The sequence below is a fragment of the Oncorhynchus tshawytscha genome, linkage group LG12 (genome assembly GCF_018296145.1).
Source record: "Oncorhynchus tshawytscha isolate Ot180627B linkage group LG12, Otsh_v2.0, whole genome shotgun sequence".
In the NCBI taxonomy this organism is placed as follows: domain Eukaryota; kingdom Metazoa; phylum Chordata; class Actinopteri; order Salmoniformes; family Salmonidae; genus Oncorhynchus; species Oncorhynchus tshawytscha.
The window spans coordinates 49185214-49207404 of record NC_056440.1 but is presented as its reverse complement, the minus strand read 5'-3'; the positions used below and the strand labels follow the sequence as shown (position 1 = coordinate 49207404).

Genomic DNA, 22191 nt, shown 5'->3' with positions numbered 1-22191 from the left:
CAGCATTATGCTGTGGGGATGTTTTTCAGGGACTGGGAGACTAGTCAGGATCTAGGGAAAGATGAACGGAGCAAAGTACAGAGAGATCCTTGATGAAAACCTGCTCCAGAGCACTCAGGACCTCTTTGTGCTCATGTACATAATTACCTAAGCCCATCTCCCCATTAAACTAATCTCCTGCTGCGAATAGGGCTAAGCTTGTCTGGTCAGATAAGAGAACATATATTTTTTTTTACCAAAGAGAAGTAGGCCTATGTATGTTTTTTTTAAATAAAAAAATATTTTTTTATTGAAGTAGGGCTATATGCTTTTACCTTTTGAGAAAAATTTGTTTTACAGATTGATGAGGGTTATTCGAGGCTAGTTTCATCATCCTTTTATATTCTCCCTCAGTGCCAAGTCCTTTCTCATTTTGTACTTCCCTTTGCAGTTCTATGAATAACTCATACATTAAAAGCAGTAAGATATTGTTTGAAAAAATGCATTGTTTTATTTTACTTTTAAGCTAACTTAGCACTTTACAGTGAGATTTTAACCGTAAGGGCACTTCATGGACTTTTGAGTGCTGGCTGATTCTGACAGAACAGATGTTCAGTGTCTGATATGAAAGCATTGCCCATTTAACTTGCCTTTCTTCCATTACCCTTCACACCCCGCCATCTGCTTGTTTTGCATGTGTGCCTCCAGGTCAGATAGGCTCTCTACAGGCCACCCATATGAGCCACGAGGCCACTATCAGGGACCTGGACATGGAGCAGAGCCGCCTGAGGGAGAAGATCCTCAGGCTGGAGGAGGAGAGGGAGAGGGTGCTCAACCAGAGCCAGGCCACCGACGAGCAGCACAAACATCAGGTCCTCTCACTGGAGCAGGTATTCAACTTCTTGTAAGATGTGCTGAATATTATATTTCGCTTCTCCTAGTGTCTCAGTGTTTAGTAGATCCGGACACTGGGAAAACAGTGGGAAGTTTCACAGATAGCAAGCATTTGTTTGGCCAACATATTTGGCAAAAAACATTATGTACAGTACCAGTCAAAACTTGAACTTGAAAAGTTCTTGATATTTAACGGATTGACTGATCTTCATGTTTTAAAGTAATGATGAACTGTTTCTCTTTTCTTATTTGAGCGGTTCTTGCCATAATATGGACTTGGTCTTTTACCAAATAGGGCTATCTTCTGTATACGACCCCTACCTTGTCACAACACAATTTATTGGCTGAAACGCATTAAGAAGGAAATAAATTCCACAAATGAACTTTTAACAAGGCACACCTGTTAATTGAAATGCATTCCAGGTGACTAACTCATGAAGCTGGTTGAGGGAATGCCAAGAGTGTGCAAAGCTGTCATTAAGCCAAAGGGTGGCTACATTGAAGAATCTCAAATATAAAATATATTTTGATTTGTTTAACACTTTCTTTGGTCACTACATGATTCCAAATGTGTTATTTCCTAGTGTTGATGTCTTCACTAATATTCTACAATGTAGAAAATAGTAAAAATAAGGAAAAACCCTTGAATGAGTTTTTGTGTCCAAAATTTTGACTGGTACTGTATATTGATTGGCATGGCATTGGAAAAGGTTGTTAGCTGCCCATATTTATATAACTGTGCAATTCTGTTTTCGATGATGCCAATGTTTTCAGAGCGTATGCATGCTTTCTAGGTTAGCTGTTCCCTCAGGCAGGTACCCGCCAGGGAGCTGGTACAAAACAGAAGAGTTCTATATCTCAACCCTTCTCTTATTATGTAATACTCATTGTAGATATTGATGCTGTGCCAAATACACTGAAACATCTCAAGCTTCACAGTAGATCCAAACAACGGGGGAAGTTTAGTGAAGAAGCTTAGCCCTTCTATCGTATGTTTAAATCCCCATAGTCGATTTCCGCGGCCCCATGGAAATCTAATTAACATAATACACTTTTTTTCAGTTTAAGCTAGAGATATCAGTTTTGCGTTGGATGTGTCTCAATCCTCTGCATCCACCGATGCCGCACTTACGCATCTGCGTTTAAAGGTGACAGAGCTAGAGCAGTGTTAGTCAGACCATCAGACATCCTGAATATCGGTCTTCTCACAAAATCGTTTGTCGTGTCCGAACGGTTTGGCCTATTATGACCCCTATATGGAAAGATGAGACTCTCACAAACACGATCATGTTTTCTGTTTTGCTGTATGACCACCACAAGCGTGGTCTGAAGTTGGTACAGCCGATCTGCCAACTTCTGTCTGTAGTGTCCGAACAGTTTGGCTACACACTAATATGGAAAGGTGAGACTCGTCCCCCCTGTACCAGTTGAAAAAATGAATGGAAGTAACGTATACTGTGTATGGAGACTGTTTGCTGCCAAAAACTAAGCAGTTAAATACTGTACATTCAATACAAATAAATGTTTCCTGATATTTCTTATATCTCTGATATTGGACAGACTCTTCAGAACAAACTTCCTTTAGATTGTTTTGGGGACGATCAGTTGTACCATGTAGTGAATCTGTTATTCAATGCGTTTGTATGGACTTATAGCAGTAAGACCAAATGTACATTTTTGGTATTTTTTTTATACTTCAAGGGGTCTTAAAATGTAAAAACAAATAGCTAAAATGTTATAGTAAATGATCCTTGGTATAACCTTATAACCTTCCATATAGCTTAGTATATATACAAATGTATGTGGACACCCCTTCAAATGAGTGGATTCCGCTATTTCGGCTACACCACAGCCGTTGCTGACAGGTGTATAAAATAAAGCACACAGCCATGCCAACTCCATAGACAAACATTGGCAGTTACTTCAGGCCTTACTGAAGAGCTCAGTGACTTTCAACGTGGCAACAAGTCAGTTTGTCAAATTTCTACCCTTCTAGAACTTCCCGGTCAACTGTAAGTGCAAGGAGAAACAATGGCTCAGCCGCGAAGTGGTAGGCCACACAAGCTTACAGAAGGGGACTGCCTAGTGCAGGTGTCCACATACTTTTGGTCATGTAGTTTATCATTTCTTTAGCGGATTTTAAAACATCAACATATTAATTTTAAGAACCATTGGGTTCCATTAGTAACACTGCAGAAACTGCTGTGCTAAGATGAAAGTAGCCCATCTGCTCTCTATGGGGAGGGTACATTGATCTATTAGATTTCATCTGTGGTTTGTTTCATTACAGCCATCACGTGTAAATGTTTCATGTATCTATGGCCCTTCGGATCTGCCAGGGTGTGAAATAAATCTTGGCTATCCCCCCCCTTCCCAAGTCCCTTCGCGAGGAGAGGCAGGGCTATGAGAAGGAGCTAGCGAGGCTGAGGGGCAAATACGAAGAGGAGGGTGTGAGATTCAAAGAGGCCCAGGCACAGGCACTAGAGGAGCTGTCGGAGAAACACAGGGCGACGCAGGAGAGTGCACAGAACGCTGCAGAGAAGGAGAATAATCTATTGATGGCTGTGAGTATCATGCACACACACTGCCCTACACACTGTTGTTTACACACTATTTAATACTCTATTTATGCTACACTCTGCACACACACACAGCCACACTCAAGCCCAGTATCTATACATATATTCATATACAATGTGTGTGCACAGAGTGTGTGTGTGTAGATGTCCTAACCGACTTGCCAAAACTATAGTTTGTTAACAAGAAATTTGTGGAGAGGTTGATACACTTAGTTTTGGAGTCATTAAAACTCGTTTATGTAAACTTCCGACTTCAACTGTAGCATTTCTCTGAAAGATAGAATCTATGTGTAGTTTGTCTCAGCTTGGAGCACACTCGAACCAGTGCGTTTGTACATTGCCACGTACAGCGTACAAACTCCCTGGAAAGACGTGTAGCATAATCGAGTATGCTCGGAATTTCCAATGGTGACTTTCCTTTCCTGGATGTCGGTACCTCGGCTGGGACCGAGGTGCAGGAAGTGGAGATGGATTGTGTGGTCGGAGGAAATATCTTGTCTGCCTGGTCGTAGGGTATGCGGTAGCTGCCTGCGCCCAACCCACTCCTGTGCGCTCTGTTGCCTTTTATGGGATGCTTCTCGTAGAGGGCGGCCAGGTTTGGTGGGTTCCCCCTGCCACCCGTGTCTGCGTCGGTCAAGTACCGCTTGCCTCTCTTCCCAGACTTGTTTATGAAGAGTCTGGTCCTAACCTAGTGATCCAGTCCTATGTGGACTTTTGAGACTGGGCTAGGTACACGAGCTCTGCTTAGCGTGGCGAGCTAGCAATTACTAGCTATTCCTGCCTCTACATGGTGAGGTAGCCCTCTTGTTAAGTATATGTAGTATAAATGTCACTTGGTTTTTCTAAATGGACTGTGCTGCGGTCAAAGAGGCTAGCTAGTATATCTTATGCTAAAAAGCCTCCTAGCTAACGTTGGTTAGCATGTGTAACTTCCAGCGAGTGGAACTTACTCGCATTTCCCCAGCGTTATGGCAACCCTATTCCTATTTTCAGTTCCGGGAGTTGGAGGGAGTTAAGGAAACGGGGTCGCGTCCACCTCCGATAAAGAAGCAGCCCATCGAGCACTTGACTGGGGTAACGCCTGCAGTGAGATCATGCAGAAGGGATCCAGCTTTTGTCAAATTTACAGGGGTTTTGTCAAATTTTGAGGTTTCATAGCAGGTTAGGAGAACTTACGGAGCAGGTTAGGATAATTAACATAGCAGGTTAGGAGAATTAGGTTAAGGTTAGGAAAGAGTTAGGATCCCTTCTAACTATGACCCCGGATCAAGGGGTTTTGGTATGGGTACTACGTCAGCCATTGCTAGAGCCCCCTGTGCCCGTAAAGATGCCGGGCTTCATGAAGGCTATGCAGTCTCATTGGAAGCACAACGTACCCTGAGTGTAAAACCCATTATAGGGAACACCTGCTCTTTCCATGACATGGACTGACCAGGTGAATACTGTAATACTAACATGTTTCAAGCAGACCACCATAGTCCCTGTGTCCAAGAACACGAAGGTAACCAGCCTAAATGACTACATCAACACCATTATCCCAGAAACCCTAGACCCACTCCAGTTTGCATACCGCCCAAACAGATCCACAGATATTGCAATCTCTATTGCACTCCACACTTCCTTTTCCCACCTGGACAAAAGGAACACCTATGTGAGAATGCTTTTCATTGACTATAGCTCAGCGTTCAACACCATAGTGTCCTCAAAGCTCATCACTAAGCTAAGGACCCTGGGACTAAATACCTCCCTCTGCAACTAGATCCTGGACTTCCTGATTGGCTGCCCACAGGTGGTAAGGGTAGGTAACTACACATCTACCACGCTGATCCTCAACACGGGGCCCCCAACACGGGTGCGTACTCAGTCTCCTCCTGTACTCCCGGTTCACTCATGACTGCATGGCCAGGCACGACTCCCAACACCATCAATCAGTTTGCCGATGACACAACAGTGGTAGGCCTGATCACCAACAATGATGAGACAGCCTATCGGGAGGAGGTCAGAGTCCTGGCCGTGTGGTGCCAGGATAACAACCTCTCCCTCAATGTGATCAAGACAAAGGAGATGATTGTGGACTACAGGAAAAGGAGGACGGAGCACGCTCATTCTCATTGACGGGGCTGTTGTGGAGCAGGTTGAGAGCTTCAAGTTTCTTGGTTTCCACATCACCAACAAATTATCATGGTCCAAACACACCAAGACAGTTGTGAAGATGGCACGACAAATCCTATTCCCCCTCAGGAGACTGAAACGATTTGGCATGGGTCCTCAAATCCTCAAAAAGTTCTACAGCTGCACGATCGCGAGCATCCTGACTGGCAAGGCCGCAAGGCACTACAGAGGGTAGTGCGTACGGCCCAGTACATCACTGGGGCCAAGCTTCCTGCCATCCAGGACCTCTATGTCAGAGGAAGGCCCTAAAAATTGTCAAAGACTCCAGCAACCCTAGTCATAGACTGTTCTTTCTGCTACCGCATGGCAAGCAGTACCGGAGTGCCAGGTCCAAAAGGCTTCTTATTACCTTCTACCCCCCAAGCCATAAGACTCCCTGACGAATTGAGGCTGTTCTAAGGGCGAAAGGGGGTGCAACTCAATATTAGGAATGTGTTCCTGTCTGTACACTCAGTGTAAGTTGGAAGCTTGTCCAAGCTTGTCCACGCTGTTATCCCATACAATCTCTGTGATTCATATGAGCCCCCAAATGTTTGTCTCCAGCTCAACGCTTTTCATTCCTAGGAATTAGATTCAATTACAAATCACCTGTCTAGTACAACAGAACGGGTTCATTTTTCTGTCCCATTTCCAGCTAGATTACAAGGCACTTTTCCGACATTGCCTATGACTAATCGGTAGGGTAACCTCTTTTTCTTCCTTGAGTCTATTTTTAATGGGTGTGGTCCAGCGCTGGGTGCCAGCTGGTTACCAGAACTCATCATACCACTAAATTGAGTGGGGCTTCTGGTGACGATAGTATCCCCAAGTGGCAAGGCCAATCGGGCTACTTCTCTGCTTTAGGCAAACCTTGGCACATACTGTAAACCGAGTTCCACAGTGTTCACGGGTGTTAAAAGTGTTGTCTGCCATATGTGAGTTTGATGAAAAGTGTTCCTTCTCCATGTTCAGACACACAGTTGTCAAGACTGGTGGAAATAGAAGAAGAACCAAGTAAGTGTTACACACATCCATGCTACTGTCTTCTATTTAATCTCTCTAGGCTTCATAAGAAACCAGAAAATGAGCTGTCTGACTCTAGCTCAGCACATTCCGTTTCTGGGTCTCGAGCTCGACTCATTCATGTATCACGCTTTTCTATCCCAATAGAGGGTTCCCGGGTTCCGGCTCTGCTTCGCCACATTTTGGCTGGGTCACGCACTGCATTTTCGCCAGTGCCTATGTCTGCTGGGGATGATGGCTTCTGTGATGGAAGTTGTTCCCTTGGGGCTATTGTTCATACAGCCCTGGACACGTACTGCAGCCTAAGCCTGTCGCTTTGGGTGTCCCTGTCAGGCCTACGGGCCATGGCCCAGTGGTGAGATTCTCTGCTATTGTCAGGGGCTGAGTTGTCAGGGGCAAGGTGATCACAACAGATGCTGTACGAAGGCAACACAATTTGGCGGGTATGGATACTGGTGTGGCACACCCTGCATGTCTATTAACCACATTATCTGGAGCTTCCCCCTGTTTTTGTTGGACCGCTTGTTCTAGTCATAACCGACTATGTCAGTGGTGCCGTGCATCAACAGATACGTCCCCGGTTGCCTCAACTCAGAGCAGGTGGGACTCACTCTCCCAGGTATGGGACATTTTTCTCATAGATCTTTAGATTTGGTTCTATTTTTCTATGTGCCTGATGGCTGTGTTTCTGAGTGGTTTACTGCCTTATGTTATTACTACCATTCAGTCTGCAAGGGACCTGTTGTCCCAGGCACATGGGCTCCAAGTCAGGTGAGAGAGATGTGCCTGATGGTTTTATGCCTTATGTTATTATACCATTCAGTCCTCCACGAGAGGGTTTTATGCGTATAAGTGGCAAACGTTTGAGCTCTGGTGCCAAGATATAGCACTTGTTCCTTTTCAGTGCTCTGTGTTCCTGCAGGTGCTTTTCAAGTGTTCTTCATTTTAAAAGTGTACATTGCCGCTGTCTGGTGGGAATTGACGGAACCTCACCGGGGGCGGTCCTAAACCTATTGCACCCACATGGGACTTGGTGCTGGTTTTGGAGGCACTGTGTGCAGCTCCCTTTAAGCCTCTGGAGTCAGTAGATCTGAAGATCTTCTCCTACAAAACCTCCCTGCTCATGGCTTTGGCCTCTGCTAAATGTGTTGGGGACCTCCATGCGTTATCCATACACCCTTCCTGTTCTCAGTTTGACCCGGGCGACTATAAGGCGGCGTTGCGTTCAAATGTGGCCTTTACCCCGAAAGTCATGGGTATGTCCTACAGGTCCTTAGCTTTTGAGCAATTTCCCTTTTCGTCTCCTCCTTTTGCTTCTGAAAAGCAACAGAGGTTACATGCCCTGTGTCCGGTGCAAGCTTTTCACACGTACATTGAGCGGAGCCGGGATATCTGTTTATGTGACCAACTTTTTGCCTGTTTTGCTAATCCAGCTCACGGCAGGGCACTCTTTAAGCAGCGTCTTTCCCCCTGGATTGTGGAGGCTCTCTCTCTGACATTTAGCAGCAAGGGTTACCTAGCAGTGTTCGCGCCCACTCCACCAGGGGTCTGGCAGCATCTTGGGCATTGTTTAAAGGATTTACTATAGGAGATATTTGTGCTGCGGAGAGTTGGGCATCACCACACACTTTTGTGAGGTTAATCATTTGGATGACACTGCTCCCAGTATAGCACACAGTATTCTTACAGCTGGGACAGAAGTAAGTCACTAGGCAGTGCACTGTGTGTGCAATATCCAGACTACCGCATCTGGAGTGGTTAGGTCTGGGTGGTCTGCCATGGGCCATTTCATTTAGTATCTGTTGAGGTCGGCTTGTTGACTGACTGGAAGCGAATGTAACATTTGGACCCACAGGTTCCTGGGCTCGGTGAAGAGGGGTATTTAATTTAAGGAATGAATCCAAGCCTCACGCTTATCTCCTGTGGAAGGCAGGGGCATCCAGCGAGGGGTGGATTTTATTGGCCTTGTCATGTGTGTGGTCCTTCAACCCGAAGTCGCGAGAGTGCGATTCCCCATTGTATCTTGTACCTCGATTCCCTCCTTCAGGGAACAGTAATTATAGTAATGACATTACGTTACTCCAAATACTAGCCTAATTGACAGAGTGAAATTAAGGAAGCCTGTTCAGAATATAAATCTTCCAAGACATGCATCCTATTTGCAACAAAGCACTAAAGTAATACTGCAAAAAATGTGGCAAAGCAATTCACTTTTTGTCCTGAATACAAAGTGTTTTGATTGGAGCAAATCCAATACAACATATTACTGAGTACCACTCTTCATATTTTCAAGCATAGTGGTGGCTGCATCATGTTATGGGTATGCTTGTAATCATTTATTACTGGGAAGTTTTTCTGGATAATGGAGCTAAGCACAAGTAAAATCCTAGTGGAATACTTGTTTAGCCAGCATCACTACTCTGGACGGTTTTGACTTAAAATATGTGGACAACTACAAATACCTAGGTGTCTGTTGAGACTGTAAACTCTCCTTCCAGACTCACATTAAGCATCTCCAATCCAAAAGTAAATCTAGAATTGGCTTCCTATTTCGCAACAAAGCATCCTTCCCTCGTAAAACTGACCATCCTACCGATCCTCGACTTCTGTGAAGTCATTTACAAAATAGCCTCCAACACTCTACTCAACAAATTGGATGCTGTCTATCACAGTGCCATCCGTTTTGTCACCAAAGCCCCATATACTACCCACCACTGCGACCTGTCCCTCAAGTTAAGCACAGAAATGTCAATGACTGTCAGGCAAATTTTAAGTTTTCTTTAAACAGCAGTCTCAGTGCGTGATTGAGTTATATAATCTATCATTTTTATTAAATGAAAATGTAGTCTAATAAAGTTATTTAAAATTGCACATATTATATTAATTTGCCATTTTTTATGAAAGGTTTTAATGAAATATACTAGTCCTACTAGTCCTATATTCTTGAATTATTTTACATTCATCAGCATTATGATTTCCAGTGCTCTTGATAGGTCGTTATTTCATTGGGGGTGGGAATATAAAACCTAGACGAAGAAAGTTGCAGCTGTCCGTTATCAATGTGAGATCAGCTAAATCACTGGTTTGTTCTTGTGGGTTTTGCATTGCAATCAAGTTTATTTTAGCATGATGATGCATTTAATCTCCCTCCAGTATCCTTTTAAGAAAACCAGTGCACCATGCAAAGTTCAGCTTCTTTGTTGCATCTCAAACTGATCTGGGTATTGACCGTCACTTTAGGAAATGGGGCAGGAGTTTGAGATTCGGCGACTCTCATTGGAGGAGCAGAAGAACTGTCTCCAACAGCAACTGGACAACCTGAAGAAGGAGCTTTCTGCCAAGCTCAATATAGCCAATCAAGAGGTAAGGAAAGTCTTTGGCATAAACCAGGTTTCCATCCAATTATGCAAATAACGTACCTGTCAGATAAAAAAAACTCATGACAGGCCAGATTACAACTCTCAAATTGGCAGTACATTTCCTAAACGTTGACAAAACAAAATTGGCTAGAGAAGGGCCAATCATTTTTTTGTCAGCGGTTAGATAATGCGACAAATTGCAGTGGGAACTATTTCTTGGGCAATTGCTGATATAATTACCACCATATTGAGTTAAATTTGCAGTCAAACGATACTATGTTATGTGGTCCTCCCACTACCTCGACTTGAAGAAGCATGCACAGTTTAGTAGGCTTCAGATAAAATAAGTTATGATGAACTACACAGGGTGGTGAAAGTGCACCACCAGTAGATTGAGTGTTAATTGGTAAGCTGGTGACATTATGATCGATGCTTGCCTGCCAATTGACAAATACTAATTATCTCGTTCTTATGTAGGCCTCCCTCTGCCCTGTATCTTTGAGCTGTTGGCTAAAGCGCATGTCAAGACCAGAGTCAGCACGTTTGAAAGAGTTCCTACTGCAATTTGTCGCAATAAAACCATCAATAGAGTTAAAAGTGGGATGGAAACGCATAGAATTTGAGTTTTTTTATTCTGTGAATGAAAAGTTATATGACAGTGATTTTTGTGTGCGCAGCCTTTGATTTGCAAGAAGCCAGTTTGATGGAAATGCACTGCTGCTCGTAAAATGTGCATATTAATTGGTGCAAACTAAAATCTTGAAAATCGTTCCACAAATTGATGGCTGATTTCTTTAAAAGTCCTTATTAGCAGTTTAATTCATGTTTATCTTCATTACAGCAAACTTAACTGATTCATGGTATCGTATCCCATTGTGTTCTCTGTTACTGTACTCAGTGCAGCCATAGTACATGGATTGGAAACTAGCTTGAGCATCTGCATCTTAGAATTTGCTTAATGCAAAGTTTTACCTGCTTCTGTCAAATAGACATTCTGAAAAATCCAACACCAATGGCATGGGTTGCAGTAATTGACCAAAGTTTTTTATTTTTTTTATTTTATTTAACAAGTCAGTTAAGAACAAATTCTTATTTTCAATGATGGCCTAGGAACAGTGGGTTAACTGCCTGTTCAGGGGCAGAACGACAGATTTGTACCTTGTCAGCTCAGGGATTTGAACTTGCAACCTTTCAGTTACTAGTCCAAAACTCTAACCACTAGGCTACCCTGCCACCCCAAGTTACTGGAATTTTGGTAGATTGCCATAGGTTTTCTGTTAATTATTGGAACGTTGGTAACTTATACTTTTTAATAACTTTTAAAACATGTACATATATAATATTAATTCTTTATATCTGTGTCCATGAGTTTCTAGTAGATAGACCATATGGTTCAAGAGAAAATAGCCTAATTAATGAAAAAAGCATCAAAACAACAATGCCATTATTTTTAATTACCTCTGCAACCCGTCCCAAGTATTGACTTTTTTCACAACTGCCACTAGTTTGACGCAAAAACATTGACAACAAATATATATTGACATAGAAAAATAAATTAAATCAAATCTAATTTGTCACATGCTCCGAATACAACCGGTGTAGACCTTACAGTGAAATGCTTACTTCCAAGCCCTAACCATCCATGCAGTTTAAAACTAAAACATAAAAATAAGAAATAAAAGTTACAAATAATTAAAGAGCAGAGGTAAAATAACAATAGCGAGGCTATATACAGGGGGTACCGGTACAGAGTCCGTGTGCTAGGGCACCGGTTAGTCGAGGTAATATGTACATGTAGGTGTCACGTCCTGACCTTAGTTCCTTTTTTATGTCTCTATTTCGGTTTGGTCAGGGCGTAAGTTGGGGTGGGCATTCTACGTTTTGTATTTCTGTGTTTGGCCTGGTATGGTTCCCAATCAGAGGCAGCTGTCTATCGTTGTCTCTGATTGAGAACCATACTTAGGTAGCTGTTCCCACCTGTGTGTGTGTGGGTAGTTGTTTCCTGTTTTGTCACCTGATAGGACTGTTTCGTTTTTTTGTTGTTTCACCTTTGTTATTTTGTGTTCAGATTTAATAAAGTTAACATGGACACGTACCACGCTGCATTTTGGTCCGATCCTTCATATTCCTCATCAGACGAGGACGAGAATCGTTACAGTAGGTAGAGTTAGAAAAGTTAATATGTTTAATATGAAACCCTCATATTAAACACCAATGGTATTCACAAAGTTAGTTGATGGTTTATATTTTGGATAATGTTTTACAGCTTTGTCATTCTATTCATTTTTGTTTTTAAGTCATCTTATTTAATAATGTAATATATTTTGTGATGAGGCCACACAGGGGGCCAGAGATAATTACCCTGTTGATCACGCTCTCCGTAGCCGATGTGAGCAAGACCTTTTAAACAGGTCAACATTCACAAGGCTGTGGGGCCAGACAGATTACCAGGACGTGTACTCAGAGCATGCGCGGACCAACTGGCTAGTGTCTTCACGGACATTTTAAAATTCTCGCTGACCGAGTCTGTAATGCCAACATGTTTCAAGCAGACCACCATTGCCCATGTGCCCATGAAAGCGATGGTAACCTGCCAAAATGACTACCGCCCCATAGTACTCACGTCGGTAACCATGAAGTGCTTTGAAAGGCTGGTCATGGCTCACGTCAACACCATCATCCCGGAAACACCTAGAACCACTTCAATTTGCATACCGTTCCAACAGATTTCAATCGCACTCCACACTGCCCTTTCCCACCTGTTCAAAAGGAACACCTATGTGAGAATGGTGTTCATTGACTACAGCTCAGCGTTCAACACCATAGTGCCCTCAAAGCTCATCCCTAAGCTAAGGACCCTGGGACTAAACACCTCCCTCTGCAACTGGATCCTGGATTTCATTGACGGTCCGCCTCCAGGTGGTAAGGGTAGGTAACAACACATCCGCCACGCTGATCCTCAACACGGGGTCCCCTCAGGGTTGCGTGCTTCATCCTCTCCTGTACTCCCTGTTCACCCACGACTGCGTGGCCAAGTACGACTACAAAACCGTCATTAAGTTTGCTGACGACACGACGGTGGTAGGCCTGATCACCGACAATGATGAGACAGCCTATAGGGAGGCGGTCAGAGACCTGGCAGCGTGGTGCCAGGACAACAACCTCTCCCTTATATTGATCATTCTAAGGAGCTGATCGTGGACTACAGGAAAAAGGAGGGCCGACCATGCTCCCATTCACATCGATGGGGCTGTAGTGGAGCAGTTCAAGAGTTTCAAGTTCCTTGCTGTCCACATCACCAGCAAACTGTCATGCTCCAAACACACCAAGAAAGTTGTGAAGAGGGCATAACAATGCCTTTTCCCCCTCAGGAGACTGAAAAGATTTGGCTTGGGTCCCCAGATCCTCAAAGTTGAGAGCACCGGTTGCATCACTGCCTGGTATGGCAACTGCTCGGCATCTGACCGTAAGGCGCTACAGATGGTACTGCGTACAGCCCAGTACATCACGGGGGCCAAGCTTCCTGCCATCCAGGACCTATACACTAGGCAGTGTCAGAGGAAGGCCCAAAACATTGTGAAAGACTCCAGTCACCCAAATCATAGACTGTAATCTCTGCTTCCACACGGCAAGCGGTACCAGAGCACCAAGGTCCAACAGGCTCCTTAACAGCTTCTACCCCCAAGCCATAGGACTGCTGAACTGGTTTCATCAATCAAATGGCCACCCAGACTATTTACATTGGAACCCCCCCCCCCTTTGTTTTTATACTGCTGCTACTCACTGTTTATTATCTATACATAGTCACTTTATCCTTACCTACATGTACAAATTACCTCGACTAACCTGTACCCCCGGACATTGACTCGGTACCCCCTGTATATAGCCTCGTCATTTTATTGTTACATTTCATTTTTTTTAAATTGTTAATTTAGTAAATACTTTCACCTCTATTTCTTGAACTGCGTTGTTGGTTAAGGGCTTGCTAGTAAGCATTTCACGGTAAGGTCTACAGCTGTTGTATTCGGCTCATGTGACAAATAACATTTGATTTGAATTACAGACAACTGTGATAATCTGAAGTACCCAAAACAGCCACTAAATGTCCTTTGATAGATTACATAAAATCCTTAAAAGATACCAACATTCTGGTAGTTTTCTGATAAACTTAGAACATTTACAGTAATATACTCTTCCCTTTTGCAACCTTAGGCATGGCCATTCCTCTCTGCCACTACTACCTGATTTGGTCCTTGAGTTACATGACATCTGACCTCATTTCCCATCCACTGCAGGTGTCTCACCTTCAGGAGTTGGTGAAAGAAGGGGAGCAAAACCTTGGCTCTGCACACAGCCACATCTCCAGTCTGAAGGACACCCAGGAGAAACTATGCATTGAACTGGACACCACCAGAGCCAGAGTGAGAGAGACCAGCAACCTGCTCACTGATCTGCAGGTAAGACTTTTGAGAAGATGTGCTTTTATGATCAGATCTAGGATCAGCTTGCCTCACCAAATCCTCACACACTATTTTGTGCATACCATCAAATTATATTACAAAATGTCTGATTTAATTTACTTCCAGTTAATTTAATTCCTAAATCAACCCTAGTACACTGAAAATAAACACTAGGTACACTAGGTTCTCTTATTCTCTGCTCTAAAAATAATAATAATTGAAATACAGAAATCTGGCAAGATCTCAAATATGTCACTACTGTATATGTAAAATGATTAAGGGAATACCAGATACATGCACAGATATTCCTATATACAGTACCAGTCAAAAGTTTGGACACGCCTACTCATTCCTGGATTTTTCTTTATTTTTTACTATTCTTTACATTGTAGAATAATAGTGAAGACATCACAACGATTGAAATAACACATACAGTGGGGCAAAAAAGTATTTAGTCAGCCAACAATTGTGCAAGTTCTCCCACTTAAAAAGACTATAGAGGCCTGTAATTTTCATCATAGGTACACTTCAACTACTTCAATCACATTGTAGGATTTTTTATGAAGTTATTTGCAAATTATGGTGGAAAATAAGTATTTGGTCAATAACAAAAGTTTATCTCAATAGTTTGTTATATACCCTTTGTTGGCAATGACAGAGGTCAAACGTTTTCTGTAAGTCTTCACGAGGTTTTCACACACTGTTGCTGGTATTTTGGCCCATTCCTCCATGCAGATCTCCTCTAGAGCAGTGATGTTTTGGGGCTGTTGCTGGGCAACACACACTTTCAACTCCCTCCAAAGATTTTCTATGGGGTTGAGATCTGGATACTGGCTAGGCCACTCCAGGACCTTGAAATGCTTCTTACGAAGCCACTCCTTCGTTGCCCGGGCGGTGTGTTTGGGATCATTGTCATGCTGAAAGACCCAGCCACGTTTCATCTTCAATGCCCTTGCTGATGGAAGGAGGTTTTTACTCAAAATCTCACGATACATGGCCCTATTCATTCTTTCCTTTACACGGATCAGTCGTCCTGGTCCCTTTGCAGAAAAACAGCCCCAAAGCATGATGTTTCCACCCCCATGTTTCACAGTAGGTATGGTGTTCTTTGGATGCAACTCAGCAATCTTTGTCCTCGAAACACGACGATTTGAGTTTTTACCAAAAAGTTCTATTTTGGTTTCATCTGACCATATGTCATTCTCCCAATCTTCTTCTGGATCATCCAAATGCTCTCTAGCAAACTTCAGACGGGCCTGAACATGTACTGGCTTAAGCAGGGGGACACGTCTGGCACTGCAGGATTTGAGTCCCTGGCGGCGTAGTGTGTTACTGATGGTAGGCTTTGTTACTTTGGTCCCAGCTCTCTGCAGGTCATTCACTAGGTCCCCCCGTGTGGTTCTGGGATTTTTGCTCACCATTCTTGTGATCATTTTGACCCCACGGGGTGAGATCTTGCGTGGAGCCCCAGATCGAGGGAGATTATCAGTGGTCTTGTATGTGTTACTGATGGTAGGCTTTGTTACTTTGGTCCCAGCTCTCTGCGGGTCATTCACTAGGTCCCCCCGTGTGGTTCTGGGACTTTTGCTCACCGTTCTTGTGATCATTTTGACCCCATGGGGTGAGATCTTGCGTGGAGCCCCAGATCGAGGGAGATTATCAATGGTCTTGTATGTCTTCCATTTCCTAATAATTGCTCCCACAGTTGATTTCTTCAAACCAAGCTGCTTACCTATTGCAGATTCAGTCTTCCCAGCCTGGTGCAGGTCTACAATTTTGTTTCGGGTGTCCTTTGACAGCTCTTTGGTCTTGGCCATAGTGGAGTTTGGAGTGTGACTGTTTGAGGTTGTGGACAGGTTGTGGACAGCTGAAGTGTACCTACGATGAAAATGTCAGGCCTCTCATCTTTTTAAGTGGGAGAACTTGCACAAGTGGTGGCTGACTTTGCCCCACTGTATTTCGGACTACGAGTGGCACTGCCATGCCTCTGTTTTTGAATACGTGAAGCCAAGTAGCTTTTCAATGTGTGTTAATATTTACAGTCCATTTGGAAAATATTCAGACCCCTTCATTTTTTCAAAATGTTCAAGTTTTTCCTCAATCTACACACAAAACCCCATAATGACAAAGCAAAACCAGGTTTTTAGACATTTTTGCTAAGTTATTGATGAAGCACCTTTGGCAGCAATTACAGCCTTGCGTCTTCTTGGTTATGACGCTACAAGCTTGGCACACCTGTATTTGGAGAGTTTGTCCTATTCTGCTCTGCAGATCCTCTCAAGCTCTTTCAGGTTATATGGGGAGCATCGCTGCACAGCTATTTTCAGGACTCTCCAGAGATGTCCGGGCTCTGGTTGGGCCACTCAAGGACATTCAGAGGCTTGTCCCGAATCCACTCCTGCTTTGTTTTGGTTGTGTGCTCATGGTTATTGTCCTGTTAGAAGGAAAACTTTCGCCCCAGTCTGAGGACCAGAGGTCCTAAATGTTCTGGAGCAGGTTTTCATCAAGGATCTCTCTGTGCTTTGCTCCGTTCATCTTTCCCTCTGCTGACTAGTCTCCCAGTCCCTGCTGCTGAAAAACATCCCCACAGCATTATGCTGCCACCACCATGCTTCACTGTAGGGATGGTATCAAAAATCTAATCAAATCGTATTCGCCACATGCAGTGAAATGCTTACTTACGAGCCCCTGACCAACAATGCAGTTTTAAAAAATACAGATAAGAATAAGAAATAAAAGTAGCAAGTAATTAAAGAGCAGCAGAAAAATAACAATAGCGAGACTATATGCAGGGGGTACTGGTACAGTCGATGTGTGGAGGCACTGGTTAGTTGTGGTAGTATGTACATGTAGGTAGAGTTATTAAAGTGACTATGCATAGATGATAACAACAGAGAGTAGGAGTGGTGTAAAAGAGGGGGGCGCAATGCAAATATTCTGGGTAGCCATTTGATTAGATGTTCAGGGGTAGAAGCTGTTTAGAAGCTGGTTTCCTCCAGATGTGACGCTTGACATTCAAGCCAAAGAGTTCAATCTTGGTTTCATCAGACCAGACCAGAAAACTCCAAGCGGGCTGTCATGTGCCTTCTACTAAAGAGAGGGTTTCGCCTGGCCACTCTACCATAAAGGCCTGATTGGTGGACTGCTGCAGAGATGGTTTTCCTTCTGGAAGGTTCTCCCATCTCCACAGATGAACAGTGAAGAAGCGACTCCGGGATGCTGAAGAGGCAGAGTTGCAAAGAAAAATCCATATCTCAGACTGTCCAATAAAAATAAAAGATTAACATGGGCAAAAGAACACAGACATTGGACAGAGGAACTCTGCCTAGAAGGCCAGCATCTTCACTGTTGACGTTGAGACTGGTGTTTTGCGGGTACTATTTAATGAAGCTGCCAGTTGAGGACTTGTGAGGTGTCTGTTTATCAAACTGGACACTAATGTACTTGTCCTCTTGCTCAGTTGGGCACCGGGGCCTCCCACTCCTCTTTCTATTCTGGTTAGAGCCAGTTTGCGCAGTTCTGTGAATGGAGTAGTACACAACGTTGTACGAGATCTTCAGTTTATTGGCAATTTCTCACATGGAATAGCCTTCATTTCTCAGAACAAGAATAGACTGACGAGTTTCATTAGAAACGTCTTTGTTGCTGGTCATTTTGAGTAACAAACCCACAAAGGCTGATGCTCGAGATTTAAAAAATGTGTTTTATTTGTTTTATTTTTATTATACACCTTTATTTAACCAGGTAGGCCAGCTGAGAACATTTACAACTGCGACCTGGCCAAAAATAAAGCAAAGCAGTGCGACACAAACAACAACACAGAGTTACACATGGAAAAACAAATGTACACAATAGAAAAAAGTCTATATACAGTGTGTGCAAATGGCGTGAGGTGGTAAGGCAATAAATAGGCCATAGTAGCGAAGTAATTACAATGTAGCAAATGAACACTGGAGTGATAGATGTGCAGATGATGTGCAAGTAGAAATACTGGTGTGCAAAAGAGCAAAAAACGAAATAAAAACAATTTGGGGATGAGATAAGTAGATTGGATGGGCTATTTACAGCTGCAGCAATCTGTAAGCTGCTCAGATAGCTGATGTTTAAAGTTAGTGAGGGAGATATAAGTCTCCAACTTCAGCGATTTTTGCAATTCATTCCAGTCATTGGCAGCAGAGAACTGGAAGAAAAGGCAGCCAAAAGAGGTGTTGACTTTGGGGATGACCAGTGAGATATACCTGCTGGAGCACATGCTACGGGTAGGTGTTGTTATCGTGACCAGTGAGCTGAGATAAGACGGGGCTTTACCTGTCAAAGACTTAAAGATGACCTGGAGCCAGTGGGTCTTGCGACGAATATGTAGCGAGGGCCAGCCGACGAGAGCATACAGGTCGCAGTGGTTGGTGGTGTATATGGGGCTTTGGTTACAAAACGGATGGCACTGCGATAGACTACATCCACTTTGCTGAGTAGAGTGTTGGAGGCTATTTTGTAAATGACAACTCCGAAGTCGAGGACTGGTAGGATAGTGGGTTTTACGAGGGTATGTTTGGCGGCGTGAGTGAAGGAGCTTTTTTTGCGAAATTGGAAGGTGATTCTAGGAGATGGAGATGTTTAATATGAGTCTGGAAGGAGAGTTTACAGTCTAGCCAGACACCTAGGTATTTGTAGTTGTGTACATATTCTAAGTCGGAAGCGTCCAGAGAAGTGATGCTAGTCGGGCGGGCGGGTGCGGGCAGCGATCGGTTGAAAAGCATGCATTTAGTTTTACTAGCGTTTTAAGAGCAGTTGGAGGCCACGGAAAGAGTGTTGTATGGCATTGAAGCTCGTTTGGAGGTTTGTTAACAGTGTCCAAAGAAGGGCCAGATGTATACAGAATGGTGTCGTCTGCGTGGAGATGGATCTGTGAATCACCCGCAGCAAGAGCGATATCGTAAATATATACAGAGAAAAGAGTCAGCCCGAGAATTTGAACCCTGTGGCACCCCCATAGAGACTGCCAGAGGTCCGGACAACAGGCCCTCCGATTTGACACACTGAACTCTCTGATAAGTAGTTGGTGAACCAGGCGAAGCAGTCATTTGAGAAACCAAGGCTGTTGAGTCTGCCGATAAGAATGCTGTGATTGACGGAGTCGAAAGCCTTGGCCAGGCCGATGAAGACGACTGCACAGTACTGTCTTTTATTGATGGCGGTAATAATATTGTTTAGTATCTTTAGCGTGACTGAGGTGCACCCGTGACCTGCTCGGAAACCGGATTGCACAGGGGAGAAGGTACGATGGGATTCGAAATGGTCAGTGATCTGTTTATTAACTTGGCTTTCGAGGACTTTAGAATGGTAGTGCAGGATGGATATAGGTCTGTAACAGTTTGGGTCTAGAGTGTCACCCCCTTTGAAGAGGGGGATGACCGCGGCAGCTTTCCAAACTTCTCGGACTGGTAATGGGGGTTGCAACAATGGCGGCGGATAATTTTATAAAGAGAGGGTTAGGATCAAATCAAATCAAATCAAATTTTATTTGTCACATACACATGGTTAGCAGATGTTAATGCGAGTGTAGCGAAATGCTTGTGCTTCTAGTTCCGACAATGCAGTAATAACGAGCAAGTAATCTAACTAACAATTCCAAAAAAAACTACTGTCTTATACACAGTGTAAGGGGATAAAGAATATGTACATAAGGATATATGAATGAGTGATGGTACAGAGCAGCATAGGCAAGATACAGTAGATGATATCGAGTACAGTATATACATATGAGATAAGTATGTAAACCAAGTGGCATAGTTAAAGTGGCTAGTGATACATGTATTACATAAGGATGCAGTCGATGATATAGAGTACAGTATCAACGTATGCATATGAGATGAACAATGTAGGGTAAGTAACATTATATAAGGTAGCATTGTTTAAAGTGGCTAGTGATATATTTACATCATTTCCCATCAATTCCCATGATTAAAGTGGCTGGAGTAGAGTCAGTGTCATTGACAGTGTGTTGGCAGTAGCCACTCAATGTTAGTGGTGGCTGTTTAACAGTCTGATGGCCTTGAGATAGAAGCTGTTTTTCAGTCTCTCGGTCCCAGCTTTGATGCACCTGTACTGACCTCGCCTTCTGGATGACAGCGGGGTGAACAGGCAGTGGCTCGGGTGGTTGATGTCCTTGATGATCTTTATGGCCTTCCTGTAGCATCGGGTGGTGTAGGTGTCCTGGAGGGCAGGTAGTTTGCCCCCGGTGATGCGTTGTGCAGACCTCACTACCCTCTGGAGAGCCTTACGGTTGAGGGCGGTGCAGTTGCCATACCAGGCGGTGATACAGCCCGCCAGGATGCTCTCGATTGTGCATCTGTAGAAGTTTGTGAGTGCTTTTGGTGACAAGCCGAATTTCTTCAGCCTCCTGAGGTTGAAGAGGCGCTGCTGCGCCTTCCTCACGATGCTGTCTGTGTGAGTGGACCAATTCAGTTTGTCTGTGATGTGTATGCCGAGGAACTTAAAACTTGCTACCCTCTCCACTACTGTTCCATCGATGTGGATGGGGGGTGTTCCCTCTGCTGTTTCCTGAAGTCCACAATCATCTCCTTAGTTTTGTTGACGTTGAGTGTGAGGTTATTTTCCTGACACACTCCGAGGGCCCTCACCTCCTCCCTGTAGGCCGTCTCGTCGTTGTTGGTAATCAAGCCTACCACTGTTGTGTCGTCCGCAAACTTGATGATTGAGTTGGAGGCGTGCATGGCCACGCAGTCGTGGGTGAACAGGGAGTACAGGAGGGGGCTCAGAACGCACCCTTGTGGGGCCCCAGTGTTGAGGATCAGCGGGGAGGAGATGTTGTTGCCTACCCTCACCACCTGGGGGCGGCCCGTCAGGAAGTCCAGTACCCAGTTGCACAGGGCGGGGTCGAGACCCAGGGTCTCGAGCTTGATGACGAGCTTGGAGGGTACTATGGTGTTGAATGCAGAGCTGTAGTCGATGAACAGCATTCTCACATAGGTATTCCTCTTGTCCAGATGGGTTAGGGCAGTGTGCAGTGTGGTTGAGATTGCATCGTCTGTGGACCTATTTGGGCGGTAAGCAAATTGGAGTGGGTCAAGGGTGTCAGGTAGGGTGGAGGTGATATGGTCCTTGACTAGTCTCTCAAAGCACTTCATGATGACGGATGTGAGTGCTACGGGGCGGTAGTCGTTTAGCTCAGTTACCTTAGCTTTCTTGGGAACAGGAACAATGGTGGCCCTCTTGAAGCATGTGGGAACAGCAGACTGGTATAGGGATTGATTGAATATGTCCGTAAACACACCGGCCAGCTGGTCTGCGCATGCTCTGAGGGCGCGGCTGGGGATGCCGTCTGGGCCTGCAGCCTTGCGAGGGTTAACACGTTTAAATGTCTTACTCACTTCGGCTGCAGTGAAGGAGAGACCGCATGTTTCCGTTGCAGGCCGTGTCAGTGGCACTGTATTGTCCTCAAAGCGGGCAAAAAGTTATTTAGTCTGCCTGGGAGCAAGACATCCTGGTCCGTGACTGGGCTGGGTTTCTTCCTGTAGTCCGTGATTGACTGTAGACCCTGCCACATACCTCTTGTGTCTGAGCCGTTGAATTGAGATTCTACTTTGTCTCTGTACTGGCGCTTAGCTTGTTTGATAGCCTTGCGGAGGGAATAGCTGCACTGTTTGTATTCAGTCATGTTACCAGACACCTTGCCCTGATTAAAAGCAGTGGTTCGTGCCTTCAGTTTCACACGAATGCTGCCAT

The 22191-nt window shown here is 44.3% G+C and overlaps 1 protein-coding gene across 3 annotated transcripts in view; it reads left to right on the top strand.

The window, feature by feature from the left end:
• fam184aa (family with sequence similarity 184 member Aa) overlaps positions 1–22191 on the top strand; it is an 87064-nt gene that overhangs the window by 11692 nt on the left and 53181 nt on the right. For all 3 annotated transcript variants that reach the window (XM_042330736.1, XM_042330734.1, XM_042330735.1), the window contains exons 4-7: positions 688–869; positions 3252–3437; positions 9867–9989; positions 14281–14442. In XM_042330736.1, coding sequence (XP_042186670.1) covers positions 688–869; positions 3252–3437; positions 9867–9989; positions 14281–14442 — 653 coding nt within the window. The remainder of the gene's footprint in view (positions 1–687; positions 870–3251; positions 3438–9866; positions 9990–14280; positions 14443–22191) is intronic.